Here is a 17,901-nt window from a genome sequence, read left to right as displayed (position 1 = left end):
ATTCTGCCAATGATGCCATCCTTGGAGCCATGTGTTGATCAGCTGGGTCAGCCTATTCCTTTTATTATTCTTCCCAGCTACTGGAAAGGTGGAGGAGAACATTACCTGTGCCCCGACCCTTTGGGGCCTTGAAGTTCCTTTCATTTGACTTAGGACTTCTTTTCATTATGTCTTCACTGCTAACAAACACACACACACACACAAAAACAAACATTAGAGGCTAATCAGAGTGCTGTACCAGGCTAGTGAGATTTCTAATGTCTCTTACCCATACTCCAGGGAAACAAAAGACTTCCCTATGTGTTGGATCTTGTTTACACATCAGGCCCTCTTTTTGCCTTGGAAGAGCATCATCTAGAAAAACAACCCTTCTTTTTTGTCTTGATGAAGAAGATCACCATATAGGAGACAAGTTGACATTCTGAGGTGTCTCAGCCTCATTTTCTTCCTTTGACATCTCAGAAAAATTATATAATTTGTATTTGCATTAAAAGACAACCTTTCATTCTTTTGATAATCAGTAGCATTGGGATTTAGCATTACCTTCTGAGCTTTTGATGACCTATAGTATATAGATATCTTTTCTTAAAGTATTTCTAATTTATAGTAAACTCAAAGATTTTCTGTTTAGCTGCCTTAGAACAGTTCAGGAACATTTAATGTTATTTAGTACTAAATCTGGTTCTTCTTGGAGCTTCCTCCAACATTACTTATTTCTGTTTACAAGCTGTTGCATTTAAGTGGAAATTTACTGCCTTGTGAATAAAATAAAGCAGGATTCCCCTAGCATCTGATTCACCAGCTGCTCTTGCAAAGATGATAAAGATCTTCTGCAAAGATGATAAGGGTTTACGTATTTTGTATGAAGATTCTTTTTTTGCCTTCAAATATATAAGGTCTGAACATCCATGCTGCTCATAATTGTATGCTTCTTCTTCTGAAAATTCTTGCTTTTCTCCAGAGAAGAAAATATATATTTGTGTGACTCATGTTTTAGTATTTTTAGATAATGTGATGACCATTATTCTTCTCAGTAAGCCTGAAATTCCCTACCTAATTCTTCCAAATGAGTGCACAATCCTTATTCAGGAAAGGTAGTTAATATAACCAGGCTATGAATGATGGAAACCACACAGAGCACTACTTTAAAGGTATCATTTTAAATCACAGTTATTGAGAGTGAAAATGCCTAGTCATTTTTGAAAGCTAGTCGAACTTATTGATTGCATATGTTTAATTGTTGATCCGAATGATTTTATTTTGTAAAATCCAGTGATATTCAGAGAGCTGAAGGTACCCAGCAGCCAGTTTTGAAGACTCTACAGAATAATATCACCTAGTTATAGCAGTTACCAATACCCATTCGCTCATGATACTTATAACCAAAGATTGGGTTTCATTATATTATTAAACTTAAGGGAAATAAGTAAAATTGATTTTCAAATAGATTCTAAAATTTTATTTGTGTTTTTAATTCCCCTTTATAGGGAGATATTATTTAAAGGTACACAGATGTATACGTGCACTAATAATGACAAAAACAACTGCAAGCTCGTTAACCTTCATTACTGTATTACAAGATGCTCTCCTATGAGGCACTTATTTTGTTTATTACATAAGCCTAGAAGGCAATAAGATAACAAGTAACAACTAGTAACAACGTTACACCATTTTCAGCTTTAAAGTAAGACTCCTTACAATGCTTGCAGTTATGGGCTTATAACAGGGTAGAAAAAGGCTTGTGTAAATACTAAGGAGAGAATACTGAGAACTTTCTAAATATTTAACCTGTAGGAAAAAATTACTCTGTTTTGACTAATTATATAAATAAGGCCCGCTCCTTACAGAATTCAGAGATTCACAATGCAAGGTAGTAAGAATCCCAAATTAATTTTTATCCTTTTCTCAGAGCCAAAGTAAGAATTTACCTGCTGGAAATCACAAAACATACATGAAATTGTCTTGAGATATGGACAGGATTGAAGCCTAGCAAGAAACCTTTTGAATGCTTTTGAACTGTCTCCTACAGAAATTTTTTCTGAATTCTGCCTCTCCTCCATCCTTTCTATTGCTACAATGTATTAGCCAATAAGAATTATCTCCAATTTCTTTTTTTAATTGTTTTTAATTACTACAGTTTTCCAGAGAACAGTATGTAACAAGCTACCTATATAAACTTGGCAGTAAGGGGCTATTAGCCCTTTCCATTTTGATTGCAGAAAGTAAAGCCAGGGGTATCTTTTATTTAATTTGTCATTATCAATTTATAATCAGGTATGATACAAACTATAGAACGGTTATAAAACTTTGGTTTCTGTGCTTTGTTTCTGTGTTTGACAAAACTCTTTGTCCTTATTATTTGTTCAACTGTAAAATATGAAGAGTAGAAATTATCACACAGACTTCAAGTGCAATTTCTTGCTCAAATCAGAATGACTAATAGATTGGTAAAGAGATTGATTTGATCAACACTCTTAAAGAATGCAAATTATAAAAGGGTTTTTTTTGTTGTTTTTTTGTTTTTTTTTGTTTTTTTTTTAAACAAAAGAAAAAAAATGAAAACAAAAAGTTTGTGGATTATTCTCTTTAATCATAGATATTCATTTGACCCCAAACCAACAAGAAAAGTTGTCTTGCATAAGCAAAACTGTATACATTTACAGTATTGCTGCTCTAACACTATGTCTTATATGCCACCTGGTGGACAATTTTTCAATTTTAGTATTTAGTTTATCTTATACTGCTCCTGGGAAGTAATTGATATGACTGCAAAAAACTGAGAGAAATGTCTCTGATTTTTCTTTTTCTGACTATACACATGAGTGAGTTCTTTCTTGTTTTAATAGCCTTAGGGGAAAAAGGTTTGAAAGCATGTCAAACATTTTGATTCAATAGCACCACAGTACCTTTCATGTAGTAATGAGTTTCCTACATAACTATAGCTGTATTTGCCCACTTGATAAGTGACAATGTTTATCCTGATAGAACAGGTGTCATTAATACTTTGTGCAGAAATGGTGACAAAGGGTGAATTTAATTTGAAAATCTATATGTTTCATTAGCAGCATATCTTTATTGTATTACATTTTCAACAAAACTTCTTAATAAATCAAGATTTATTTTATCTTATTTATTTTATCTTATTTATCTTATTTATTTTATCTTATTTATCTTATTTAGCCTTGAGAAAAGAAGGCTGAGAGGGGACTTGATCCAGGTTTATAAATACCTGAAGAGTGGGAGCCATAGTGGCGAGGCTGGTCTCTTTTCAGTAGTGCGTGGGGACAGGACTAGGGGAAATGGGCTGAAACTTCAGCATAGGAAGTTCCGCACGAATGTGCACAAGAACTTCTTTACAGTGAGGGTGATGGAGCACTGGAACAGGCTGCCCAGGGAGGTGGTGGAGTCTCCTTCTCTGGAGATATTCAAGACCTGCCTGGACGCCTACCTGTGCAACCTGGTGTAGGGAGCCTGCTTTGGCATGGGGGTTGGACTCAATGATCTCTAGAGGTCCCTTCCAACCCCTACAATTCTGTGATTATTTCTTTTCTTAAAGTAAAACTAATAGTGAATCACGTGCTATGACTGTTGAGAGCAGATGACAGTTTCTTATTCAAAGCTCTGTCCTATCTCCAAGAACTAAGCAAAGCGAACAGTACTGAAGTACACTTCATCAGCAAAATAAATGTTTCACCAGAATATACCAAAACCTGGTTTTATATGTATTTTTATTCACTATCAATAAATACTTACATAATTAAGAATGACTAGAGCAGAAGTATGTTAGGGAAGTCATCATTTTTTAGATTTTAGTGATCCACTAAGTTGAACTTTGCTATTGTTAAATAAGACCAAAGAAGGAAGTTTTTAATGTTCTTGGTCATTTTGTACAGAGACTTGTTCACAGATAGCATGTCGTTGTCTGATGAGATCTGTTGTTAGACTATGAAAATAGATGCACTGGAAATGTTTACTGGTATCTGGAAATTTTTTCACTTTCATTTAGGGAATCGATAGGTTTTGATGATTAGAAACTTAGTGGGAAATATTTATTTATTTAACACTGGAGAAAAGGAAAATTGTTGATAAGTTTTCAGTCCCATTTGTAGAGCACACATGGGATTTTAGGGTGAATTATCTGGGTTTCTTCTGTTTTTATTTTATGATGGCTATATCTTTAGTCATGAATAGCTGCTAGAATAGGATACTTAACCTATTAAAACAATTCCAATGGATTTTTTTTTTGTTTTGTTTTGTTTACGTGTTTTGTTTTGTTTAGGGTTAATGAACAGGTGACAAGGAGTCCAAGAAGCGGTTTCTCCCCTGCTTCCTTGCAACATTATGTTACCTGCATGGACTAACAAATCTCTCAGAAGAAGGCAAATTAAATCTCATGTGGAGAAGAAGTCTGATCCTACTGTGCGCTGATACAAGTCTTCCTTTAAATAGTTACAGAAATGTAAATTGTATACCTTAAGAAAGTTATCCAAAACGTTTATGAAAGCATGTGTTGGAATGTTACTGAACAGGAAGCTTGCTCAGTTCTCATGTGAAATATCCCACTGAAACCTCATCCTTTTGAGCAAAATATTTTACACAAAAAGAAATGGTCCAGAAAGTGACGGTTTCTGCTTAAAATGATTAAAGCTTATGACTAGTTAAACCAGCTTGTCTTAATTCCTCAAAGGATGAGAAGACCTTTCTGTACAAGGGTGCTTCCACCTTTTTGCAAGTGCTCAATCTGGTGTATCTCCTTAAGTAAGTGAAACTCCTACTTGCAGTGTCTGATATCACTAAGTAAAACAAAACAAAACAAAAAAACTTCCTATTTTTTCCACGATGTTTTTGGTAGCAGACCTGTGACTATATCATTATAAATATATGAGCAACTATTAAATAAAACATTGAAGACCTTTTTTTTCTTCTTTTCCTCCAGAAAATTTCTGTGTTTTTTTAATGTTCCATATTTTGCCTTGTTTTTAATGTGACTTATAACTCAATCATAATTTCAAGATAAGTAGCAATGTTGGTACATGGGCAAGTAGACATAAGCCAACACTAAATACATTTTGTCTGGAAGTTTAAAAAGATTAGTGGCCAATAAAATATTCCTATTTTGGAATAGTCTTCCAGAAGAGAGAGAAGGAAGACAAGGAAAAAGTGAAAAATGTAAGGAGAAATTTTATGGTGGAATTCTTGAAATCATGAGGGTTTAAACTTGACAGATCTGGAACTCTATTCTGATTTTTTATTCCACTCAATAAATATTTATCCTACACACCATTTTTTAGGATTTTTAAATCACCAGTCTGTTGTAGATGCTAACAAGGCTGAACCTTGTAGTATTTGGAGGGGCGGAGATGTTGTAGGCATGTAGGCAGTAGCAGGGCTATTCGGGATGTTATGGCGGCAGTAGCCCCTCCTCTTCTGTCCCCTACCTTGTGATGTACCTTGGGCGCGCATTTCAAACATGCACCCTAGGGGGCGTAGACAAAGTAATTAAGGTATATAAGGTGTTGATTACTCCTAATAAACACCATTTTGCCACCTTTCTTGATGAGTCATGGTGGTCTTTTTGGCCCTAGCGGGGGTTTCGCTAGAACCTGGGCAAGGGGGGTTTTGAACTATGATTGCACACGGTAACATTTTCCATTTTCCATAACCCATTTTCTTTCTGGCTGTTGTGTCTCAGGAAGTGTGTGAGGTTTTTTTCAGTGCAAGTGAGAGATAGATCCATAGATTTCCTATATAGGTTGATCTGTCCAGCTCATCTGCGTTTTTGAGCACACTATGCAATCATACTAGGAGTTTGGAGCTGAGAGACTGCTTGCTGAGAGGCTGAGGTAAAAAAACTGACTATTGGTGACTTTAGGCTTTGGATCAAATAAGTCAAGTTTAAAGTTTACTGTCTTGGGGTGAGGTAATCTCAAGTTGTTGTGTTGCATTTTACTCCCTCTAGTGTGGCTCTAAATGCCTTCACTAGAAGCCAGCACATGAACATGTCATCTCCTACCCTTCCAACCCTTGATTTCTGCCTGTGCTTAGAGAAATAAATAAACTTTTTTTTTTTATTTTTTTTTTCCTCTGTCCAAATAAAAAAAATGTAACATCTTATCTGAAGGTTTTTCAAGATAAGGCAAATAGAAGTTTGTATTGTAGTCTATGAATCAAAACCTCCAGTTTCAGTAAGCCAATCATAGAATCATAGAATGGCTTAGGTGCTTAGGTTGGGAGGGACCAAAATGATCATGTAGTTCTGACCCCCTTGCCATGCACATTGTTGTCAGTCTCTAGATCAGGCTGTCCAGTACCTGTTCAACATGGCCTCCATAGATGAGGCATCTACAGAATTTCCATGCAACCTGTTCTAGCACCTTACCACCCTCTAAGTAAGAAATTTCTTCCTAGTATCAAATGTAAATTCCCCCTCTTTTCATTTATAGCCATTCCCTCTTGTCCTACTTCTATCATGTCAGCCAGTCCTCCCCCTGCTTGTAAGCTCCCTTCAAGCACTGGAATGTTGCAATATGGTCTCCCCAGAGCCTCCTCCAATATAAATAATCTTGACTTTATCAACCTTTTATTCATAAGAGGTGCTCCAGTTCCCTAAACATCTTCATGGCTCTCCTCTGAACCTTTTCCAGCAGCTCTTCATCCTTCTTGTGCTGAGGGTTCCAGGCTAGGACACAGTACTCTAGATAGGTCCTCACAAGGGCAGAATAGAGAGAGACAATCACCTCCCTTTTCCTGCTGACCACCCCTCTTTTGAGGCAGTCCAGGATTATTCTGGCCTTCTGGACTGCAAGAGCATACTCAAGTCCAGATTTTCATCCTTTGGTACCCTCAAGTCCTTCATAGTCCTGTTGTAATGCACTCTTCCCCTAGTCTGTACTAATTTCCTTAAGCCAAATGCAATACCTTGCACTTGGCTTTGTTAAACTTCATTAGATTATTATGTGCCCACTTTTCAAGCATGACCAGATCCTTCTGAATGATGTCCCTCCCATTTATTGTCAAATAAAACAGCTTAGTGTCATCAGCAAACTTGCTGAGGATTTACTTAATCTCATTATCTAAGTCATTGAGAAAGATGCTCAATAGTACTATTCCCAAGATGGATTCTAGGAGGACACCAACCGTCACTGGCCTCCACCTGGACCCAGAGACATTGACACCAATCCTCTGGCTATGATTATCCAGCCAATTCTTTATCCGTCTAATAGTCCAGCCTTCAGATCCATCTCTCTCCAATTTAGAGACAAGGATGTGGTGTGGGACCATATTGAAAGTCTTGCAGAAGGCCAGGTAGATGACATCAGTTGCCCTTCCTTTGTCTCTCAGTGCCATCATTCCAACATAAGAGGCTACCAGACTGGTGAGCTATGATCTGCCCTTTGTGAATCTGTGCTTGTTGGCTTGAATCAACTCCACATCTCACATGTGCTTTACAGGAGGATCTACTCCATGATCTTCCTAGGCACAGACATGAGACTTACTGGCTTGTAATTCCCCGAGTCTTCTTTTCTCCATTTCTTGAGTATGAGAGTGATGTTTCACTTTTTCCAGCTTTTCAAATATGATGGAGAGTGTCTTGGCAAATGTGTCAGGCAGTTCCTTCAGAAACCTGGGATACCTGTCATCTAGCTCCATAGACTTGTACACATTCATCATACAGTCATATTGAAGAGTTGGAGTTGAAAAGTACCTCAAAGATCATCTAGTTTCAACCCCCCTGCTGTGGACAGGGTCACCAACCATTACAACAGGCTGCCCAGAGCCACCTCCAGCCTTGCTTTGAATGCCTCCAGGGATGGGGCATCTACAACCCACTTGGGCAACCTGTTCCAGTATGTCACCACCCTATGAGGGAAAAACCTCCTCATAATATCTAACCTAAATTTCCCCTGTCTCAGTTTAAAACCATTCCACCTTGTTCTATCACTATCCACCCTTGTAAACAGACATTCCCCCTCCTGTTTATACACTCCCTTCAAGTATTGGAAAGCCACCCTTCCAAGTCTCTCTGGAGCCTTATCTTCACCAAGCAAAACAAGCCCAGTTCCCTCTGCCTTTCTCCATAGGAGAGGTGCTCCAGCCCACTGATCATGTTAGTGGCCCTCCTTTGGTTCTGCTCCAATACTTCCATGTCTTTCTTGTGCTGGGGGCCCCAGCCCTGGATGCATTACTCCATATAGGGCCTTACAAGAGCTGAACTGAGGGGGAAGAGCCAAGCTGAGGGGGACATTCAATCCCATGAGATGGTCTCAGACATGCTCAGATCTTATACTAGGAAGGATTTTGCTCCTCAGACCCCCACTTAGAAGTTCAGGGTCATCGGTGGCATGAGAAGCCTGACTGGAAGCGAAAATGGAGGCAAAAGAACTCATTACATGTCTCACCCTTCTCCACATCTGATGAGATCAGTTTTTCCTTTTCATTTATCGGGGGAATAAATTTAAACACTTCAGGAACATAAAATAAATCCCATTGTTTTCTTTCACAATTACTGATTTATTGAGAGCCAGCATCTTTCTTTTTGTATTGTTCTTATCAGTACATAGACAGTATACAGTAATCAGATATGAAACTTTCTTAAAAAGGGACCATTTCTCTGCCTTACTTTGTTTTTACTCTAGGAAATATTTGGCCACCAGAGTCAGAACAGAGAGTGAATCTTTGTTTGTTTGTTTGAAAAAAACTGTTTAACAAAATATAGTATATTATAGAAGTGTGAGTTAGAGACAGTACTAAGCAGACTGATTTTTTTCTGGGACTGAATGACACAGAAGTCCTTTCAGAAGGCAGAGCTTGTTCCTATATACATTTCTTATTCAGCAATCAAGCTTCATGCTCAGGTGTATCTGATCAAGCAAGGAATTTTTGTGGTTTTGAGATAAATTAGTGTCTCGCTCCAATAAAGGAGAGAGGCAAGGTTCTTTTGATAAATTATGCTCGGTGTGAAATTAAGAAGAGAAACATTCAAATGTTGATCCGACCAGTTTATTAGGACAGCTGAGGGGATGGGGAAGGGAGAGCGGCGAATATCAAAATTAGGGTGATGGGGACGGGAAAGTGGTCGATAGGAAAGGTGGAAAAAGGCAAGAATTACGGAAAAGTGGGGAAAGTCACCTCCTGGATGCAGCAGCGTCCCGTTGCATGTTATTTCGTTGGTCTGGGGAAAACAAGCGTAGGGGAGAGCAGCAGCAGAGTGGCAGACCCTGGTAACGCCCGATCTTGTCTGATCTTGGAAGGTAAGCAGGGTCGGGCCTGGTTAGTACTTGGTATGGGAGACCTCCTGGGAATACCGGGTGCTGTAGGCTTAAACAGTTTACCACTATTTGTACCCTCAGTTAATGATTCATACCGCACATGATGTCATGATGTAGAATATTGACAGCACAAAACCATGACACTATACAATTTTTATTTATTTATTTTTTAACATATTTTCCTGTGCTTCCATAAATTGCTTCCAAAATATATATTAAGTTGAGAAAAGGACTATTTCAGTGCAGAATTTTAAATGTATATTTTAACTGTATGTTTTAGATAAATTTCTCTAGTAAACTCCATTGAACGGTTTCATACTTCAACTCAATACATATTTAATGTTGAGCTTGGAAAATGATTAACATAATTAGTGTATAAATAACATATACACTTATGAAATGCATATACCCTATCTTTGTGCAGACAGGACTTCCTCAGATGTTATATAAATAAATACAAGGGATAAAACCCTACTGTCATTTGACTCCATAACTGTCTTTGATTTCAGTAGGATACTTTCTTTGTCTAGTGCACACAAGATCCAACTAAGATTTAGAAAATATCATTTAATGCATTTATCATTTAGCAGAAATCTAAATGACATATGAAATTATGAAGTCAAGTTGAAATATTATTGCTATTGATATTAACAATATATAATATTACCAAAAAAGAAAGCAGCTAGATAATCCACCAAAGCAATGAGGAAATTGATAAAAAGGGAACTTTTAATGTAAATGAGTTATGACTCTGTTCTTTGTTCCAGAAAGAAAAAGAAATAGAGTTTTCCAGGTGTCAGTTTTTCAATAGATTAAACAGTATTATAAAAATTATCTAAATATACTTAAGTATAATATTTTCTGATGAATTTGCTTAAACATTGTAAGGATCACTGAATTCAGATGGTTATTACTACTCCATCCATACTTCCTACTCAAAGAAAATCACACACTGCATATTTTATGTATGTAAAACACATGATCTGATTGAGCTTCCAGTTAGGCTTATTGTATGAATTTTGTCAAATAACAAATTACAAACAGTCAGTTTGTAAAAAAAATGTATGTCCATGGAAGAACAGAATAACAATACAGACTGCATATTACAGTCTGTTTCTAGGAAATGATTCTCAAATGTTGTTTACATTTTCATTAATAGATGTGCAGGACAGAAAGAATGCAAAAGGATTTTCAATATGAAGACCATGAAAAAATTTAGGTCATTTAGTAGTGCTTAATATGAGTAGTAGTAGTAGTGCTTAAATATGAGGATGGAAACACACTTGATACAGTTTTCCAAGACAAACTCAGAAGAAAAACAAACAAAAAAGATTGTAGATGAGTACTGTAATTTGGAGGAGACAATGATTTTGGATTGTTCAAGTATATTTTTAAATAGATTCATCTGATTCTTCAAAGGCTCTTACACCAGAAATGACTTCAAAATAAGAGTGGTAATTATTGTAAAAGAGTTGAATTTCTGTTAAGTAACCACTATGGTTTTTTGCTTGTTTTGGTTATAATGCAAAATATGAATGGAATTGGATAGAATAGTTTAATTGGTAGAGTCCTTAAAAAGTCATCTTATCCAAATGCCTGACTTTTTCAAGGCTTACAGAAAGTTAAAGTTGTGGGCATTGTCTAAATGTCATTTGAACACTGATAGGCATGTGCCAACAACAACCTCTCTTCTGGTGCAGCTTATTGCCATTACCACTCATCCTACCATCAGTTACCAGGAAGAAGAGACCATTGTCTTCCTCAACACTTCCCCTGCTCAGGTTTTTTTTTTTCTGTTGTCAAAATTTTCACTATGCAGTCAAGATTGATTCTCATCAAGATACTCCAAAATAAATTTATAAAGGTAGATGTTGTCTTGGGCACATGTTTAGACTACAGAAAATGTGGAATGAAGCTGAAAACTTTTGATCAAGACATATTATGCCATTTCCATTTCTTCGTTTCTTTGTTTTAATTCAACTACACCAACAAAACAATTATGGTCAATCAATGCATTCATTGCAAATCATAATGCCATATTTTTAGCTTCATGAACCTGGAAGAAGCAAAAGGATCATTTGTGCTAATGCATCCTCATCTTCATTTGCAGATATATTAGGGAGGTTAGGAAAATTCTAAACTTCTAGAAAATAAATATTGTTTTTAGGTCTTAGGAAATTCTCACTGTAGACTGCAGTATTCATGTGCCTTCCTTCTCCCTCAGAGGAGTTCCAGTATATAAGTCCATGTTATTATTAATAAACTCAAGCAGTCCCTCAGTGATAGTGCTGCCTATTTTATGGTTTTTAATTCAATAAATATAATCATTAAATCTTGTTTGGTCATAATTTGAAAAACATTACATTTATCTTTCCTGTATGAAGACTTCATGTCTGCCATCCTTGAGACAGAAATTTCACTATGGATAATTTTTATAGCTCTGACATTCAAGTGATCATTGGCAACTAAAAATACAAAATGGCAAAAAACACATTAAAATGGTAATTTTTAGGAATAAATAAGCATGACTGTTCCGAAATTAATTTAAAAGTTTCAGATTCATTTTGGTTTACTTTCTTCTGTGGTCCCAACTGATCACTTTCTTGAGAGTCATTCGATTCCCTTGAGTCTGAAATTCTTAATTATATTTTCAAACTTTCTGATATTGTATTTTTCTTCTTGACAGTCATATACGATAAATTTAGTCCTTTTGCAGGATTAATTCCATTTGGCAGACTGTTCCTGACAGCTCTAGTAAATTCAGAGTGATCAATTCATTCATCAATATATGTGTGTAATTTCCATTAAGCTTAATAGAATTTGAGCACAGATGTAGTAACTGTAATAACATTTAAAACTTCAGTACCTTCCTGTTTGCCAGGAATTGTTCAACTGTAGAATGAGATATGTCTTGTGTGCTTAATTTTTATATGGGAGTGTTGATCAGAAAAAAAAAAAAAAAAAAAAAAAAATATTATAATAATAGCAGGCCGTTTTGTGTCTGCATCAGTCTTTGAGGACACTTCCATAACCTATGCTACACAGGGGGACAGAACATATTCCTGTTCACACAAGTTACAGGAATTTGCCTGTTGCAGAACAGGTGTGCTGAATTTGCCACAGCTTTCTAACAGCTTTCCTAGAAACGTTCTCACATTTACTCTCTGGAAATGGAAGGTTAAGAGGAACAATAGAAGAGAGAAGTAACTAATATCTTCATATTTTGCCCTAATAGAATTTGACCATGTTTTCAGTTCAAAGGTTAATATATTCAACTTAAATTTCTTGAATTAGGGAGGAGTGAGGGGAAAAATATAAATAAAATGCATATATACATTGGTGAACATATTTTATAGGACTAAAAAATGCCTGAAAGTATTTGTAATGATTTTTGTGTGACAGTACCAGTCAAAGTTGATGATTTTGTAGATCCCAGTTGTGATTCTATTAAAAACAATTGCATAAAGCTTATACAACCCATTTCTGTTACTACTGAATTTAAATATTTTATGCAGTTTTTAAGAACTGGTCTTATTCCAAGGTGAAGAAAAATGTAATAATCTGTACTATTTCTTCCAGTTTTTTGTTAATTCTCTTATTCTTTATGACATCTTTCAAAACTGTGTTCCTACTTAGGAAAAATGTGAGAATGGTTTTGAAACACAAAATTAACACATACAGAAGTGTAAAGTGTGAACAATTCAAATCAAACCAATTTTTTGTCCAGTGGAACACTTAACTGAATGCGTGATGAACAATACCAAAATACTAAACACACACACACACACACACACAAAAACAACAACAACAACTTTTTTTGTTGTTGTGCTTGAAGGAAATACCTTGAAAACATAAATATTGTTTGCAAATTGATCAGCTGAACTTTTAGGTACTTACTCAGTGAATTTCTGAATTATTTACTCAGGTGAATAATAAAGGCCAATGAACACCAAAACAGTAGTAGAACCTCAGGATAAAAGTGGCTTGATGTTTTTCATGTTACAGACAGAAGCCTTTCTTTTTTTTTTTCCATGAATATATTGTCAGTTTCTGGTAGTAAAACAGCTCTATTGCTTCTGAACAGAAAATATAGGTGTACAAATATGGGAATTTGTATGATACAGAGCAGGAGGATAATAAAAGAGTGTGAAAAGGTGTAAGCTTGAGCTAGTTCAATGGCATTAGTTAATATTCGACACTTACTTAGTTACTCAAAATCTTGCCCGTCCTAATGATTTCTGAATATCAGAAAGTGTCTCTGGATGTAAGGAATGGGAAGGAGAAGGTGTAGGCTGAGGATGACAGAGAAAAGAGATAAATCTCTATAAGAATATTTGTTCTTTCAAAAACAGAGCTGAATATGAAGACACTAAGCATTCATTGTGCACTTTCACCATTCCCTACTTGCTGCAGACATATTGATATTACTTCTCTGAAAGCACTTAAAATATAAATGTGTTAAGACTCTATATTCATGTGGATAAGGGAAGGGAAGATTCAAGGAGGAGATGTTACAGCATTTGCACATGATTACAGGAACAATTTCCCTCAGGACAGGCACTTAAACTATGCCCTATTCCTTAAACCTCTAGGCCACAGCTCTCCTGAGATGTCACACATCATGTATAGATGATTTTTCAAAGTACTCCCTCTGAAAGACTATGGGTTTGAGTGTTCTAATATCCTGAGGAATTTCTGAAAATCTCATCTTTTACATAGTCTTAACCACTTAATCATACTCACTAAATAACAGCGGATGCTTGTTAATAGTCTTTGTATTATTAACTGAAAATAATTTATATTTGCTTTGGAGCACCTGTAAAGAAATTATGCCACTCAGTTTCTCAGCTTTCACTATGTAACACCAGATAAATAATTGTTTTCATGTTTCTCACTGATTGACTGTAATAATCCACGAATAGCTCGCTACCCTCATTATTCTATTGTATCTAGTGATAAGTACTAGGTCAGTCTGTTTAAAGACAATGATGGGACAGATGTGGAGGGATGGAAAAGAGAAGTTAGTCTGGTAAAACCCCTAAACCTAAGATATGGCCAGGTTGGCTCAGTAATGTCTTGGAGGTGAAAACCATGGTCATACTTTAATGTGGAATGTTTCCTGGCATGTTCTCAGAATGGGAATAAATTATGGAATGAACACATTTGCATCAGAGGCTCTGCACCCCATCTCTCTGCAGTGAGGATGGTGCTCAGCCTCCAAAACTAGGACTGCTCCCGCCTGGCTGGGCCTTAGACTTGTGCTTAGGGAGCTGCTACTATCCCGGTGCCAGGCAGAGCAGTAGCGACGAAGGTAGCCAGTAGCCGGTCGCGGTGGTGTCACTGCGCCCCGGGGCCGAGACGGGGGCCGTCTTTTTCAGTACTGCGGACAGCGTCAGGAGCGCCAGAGGTTCCTGAGTTCCTGCTTTGATGCGCCAGCGGAAGACGAGGAGGATCCTGGAGGCCGGAGGGGCGCAGAGGAAGAGGGAGGAGCTGAAGGAAGCAAAAAAAAGGGAAGGTCGGCGCTAGGGATAGGATTTTCCCTTCTGATCTGTTTTCGGATTGCTGGGTGGAGGCTGCTGCTGCTGGTGGTCGCGTTTTCTCCTGCTAGAAAATGGTGAATACGTGAGGAGAGAGGCTCTTGGCCTGCTTCGCTGCTGCGGGAGTGCCTTTTCTTCCTCTCTCGCAGTTCCTGCGTCTTTGTGTTTGGCTCCACGGCTGCCTATGCATCTTGTACATGTATCTGAGCAGGGATTTATTCTCGGCAGCACTGCTCTGTACAGGAGGAAGGGCTCGGCTGCTGCAGTAGCATCAACAGCAGCATCAGCAGCGCCAGCAGCTCCAGCAGCTCCAGCAGCTCCGTACTTCTCTCTCCCTTCCTTTCGTCTCCATCTCCCTTTCCCTCCCATCCCCCTCCCCCACCTTCCCGCAGCTTTTCAGAGATTGCATTTTCTCTTCTACGATACTTCGTGGCTTCCCCCCTCCCTCATCCCCCTCCCCCTTCGTCGGAGAAGGCACACACGCACAAAAACGCAGAGAAACGAGAGGAAGTACCGCGACCTTCTCCCTCTGCTGCAAACCCAGAGAGCAAGCAGAGACAGGATTTGGCTTCTACCCCAAGGTAAAGCCCTGCCTCTTTTACTTACTGGCCACATCCTCCGAGAAAGAGAAGCAAAAAGAGAGGATCTAAAGTGGAGAAAAGCAGGTATTCTACGTCTGGCGTTTGGAGCACAGGGAGCCAGGAAGTGAAAGATGGTTGTGGTTGCCCGCACTGGCTGCAGGGCAGCTGTCTTCCTATGGATTTTCAGCAGCATCAGTTGCAGAGCCAGGACATCTCTACCTGCTCGTAAGTACTCTAAGAAGCATTCAAAATTTCAACTCTACAATAAGGCAGGGGCTGGGGGGTTGTTTATTTTATCTCTGGTGGCAAAACTGGTGTTTGATTTTCTGTGTATTTGCCTGTGTATGTATACACTGTAGGTTGATACTATTCTCAGTACTCACATTAGACCTTCCTTACAGATGATTTTAGTGGTAGCTTGTGTGGAAAGCTAAAAGACCTGCTCTGTAATACAGTCTTCATTCTGCAGTGAAGGCAGAGCAGGAAAAGAATTGAATGCAATCTTTTCAAAGTTTGAGGCTGTTTTGGCTTGTTTGCTATCGTTGTGTTTTGTTTTGCTTTGTTTATTTGTATATTTCTTTTCTCACCTTCCTTAGAAGGTATGAAATGTACATTTGGAAGTACTTCATTTCCACGGTTTTGTGAGGGAAAAGAGGAGTTGTCAGTAGTTTCCATAACTAGTGTTTTATGAAGGGCCAGTGAGAGAGAATTTATCTCATTTGAAGAAAAAAGCATGATGTTAAGTAGAAGGAAGAAGTAGAAGGAGCTGAGCCTGGGCCACTTTCTCTCTGAGTGCAGTTTTGCTTCCCATAATAATATGAGCAGAGATATTTTAGAGGAGAGAAGAAACTGCCCTCCTAGGGAGTAGAAGAAAAATGTTCAAATGTTTGCTGAAATGCTGAACTTCAGACTGGCAGGATGCAAAATATCTAAACAGCACCCAGTTCTGCTATAATTATGAAAAATATCAGTGTGTTCTTTGATTTCAATGTGTACTAGATAAACCCTTTAACACTGCACTGATGTGTAGATTCCAGCAAGATATTTGCAGGTACATATCAGCAACCCTAAGGTTGTTTTTTTTTTTTTTTTTTTTTTTTCCCCTCTTCAAATCATGTAAACATTTGTCATTTGCAAAGTATTTTTGAAATACATACTGAAGTATTACATTTTTGTAGATTCATCAAAAATAGACAACACTCTTGACTTCCTTCGCTGTTTATAGAGGAAAGAAATGTACTAAAATGTTACAGATGGATGTGTAGGGACTGTGTATGTGTGACTGTGGGCTGATTTTACTGTTCAATCAGGGGACTGTCTTAGAATGTAATGTATACTGCATAGGTATGTGTTATATACATCCCTTTGCAGGATCATTTAATTTGTTTATTTGTTTTCTTGGGGAAGCAGTTGGGAGAAATGAGTTTGCAATAATTAGTAGCACTTCTGCTTTCTTAGTATGTTTGTATCTGTTATCATCTGGTATATAATGAAAAAATAAAACATGGTTACTGCTACAGAATGTCCTTACATTGTCAACAGAAAATCTACATCACTGCCTGCATTATTTCTTGGTATGAAGGATTATGGGATGTTCATTTTTTATTTTATTTTATTATTTATTTTTTTTTACCTTTAATTTAGGGAATATTTATTATCCCTAAGGTTTACATCATAGTCTTGCCGAGCTATCTAATTTTTATTCTGTATATTATTTCTTCACAATGTGTTTAAAGATCTGCATAATAGAATTGCACACATACACACAAAAATATGATTTAACTTGTCAGAAATCTGTTCCTGAAAACTAATTTTCTCCATGCTGTTTTTCTGTAACAGGATTTTGATATTATTTATTTCTATGTCTATTTATATCAGTCAGTAGCTAATTACTGTAGTTTAATTTGAAAATAACCTATAGGAGGTTATCTGATTATCCAATAAAAAATGTTCAACTTTTCAAAGAAAGTAGCTGAGAATCCAATGTTAATAGCTACATTACTAAAACAAACAAAAAAAATCATTAATAATATATGTACACTATATACATATGTATATGTGTATATATATATATGCAATGTTAATTAAAATGTACTTATATACATTTCCATCTTTAAGATTTTTTTGGCAAATGTTCAGAGACTCCTTCATATTAATTCATACAAAGCACAAACAATATTCTCCTTATGTAGTCTATAGCATTAATTTCTGACTCCTGAAACTGAAATGGAACTAGATTTCTTTAATGGAAACACAAACATCTCTTGAATTAAATGTCAACCTGAAAATTTCAGAAAAGAGAATGCACATGCTTGGAATTTTTTTTTAAAGCTACAGCAATGCTAGGGAAGTGGTACCACAGTAGGAGCTAATGTGCTACATCACAGTGTTTTGGTGCATCACTTATCTGGTTATTCTGTTGCACACTTTAATATACAAACTGATTACTATGCTGTATATTTTTCTGCTGATTAATTGCATGCAAGTCTCAAACATGAGTGCCATTACTGTTTT

The 17,901-nt window shown here is 37.0% G+C and overlaps 1 protein-coding gene across 3 annotated transcripts in view; it reads left to right on the top strand.

Moving 5' to 3' along the window:
* Positions 1–14,730: 14,730 nt before the first annotated feature.
* CNTNAP2 (contactin associated protein 2) overlaps positions 14,731–17,901 on the top strand; it is a 624,497-nt gene continuing 621,326 nt past the window's right edge. For all 3 annotated transcript variants that reach the window (XM_072329823.1, XM_072329822.1, XM_072329821.1), the window contains exon 1: positions 14,731–15,612. In XM_072329823.1, coding sequence (XP_072185924.1) covers positions 15,519–15,612 — 94 coding nt within the window. In that variant the 5' untranslated portion in view covers positions 14,731–15,518. The remainder of the gene's footprint in view (positions 15,613–17,901) is intronic.

This window comes from Excalfactoria chinensis, chromosome 2, assembly GCF_039878825.1.
Source record: "Excalfactoria chinensis isolate bCotChi1 chromosome 2, bCotChi1.hap2, whole genome shotgun sequence".
In the NCBI taxonomy this organism is placed as follows: Eukaryota; Metazoa; Chordata; class Aves; order Galliformes; family Phasianidae; genus Excalfactoria; species Excalfactoria chinensis.
Note: the sequence above shows the minus strand (reverse complement) of the source record. Positions and strands in the feature narration are given on the sequence as shown.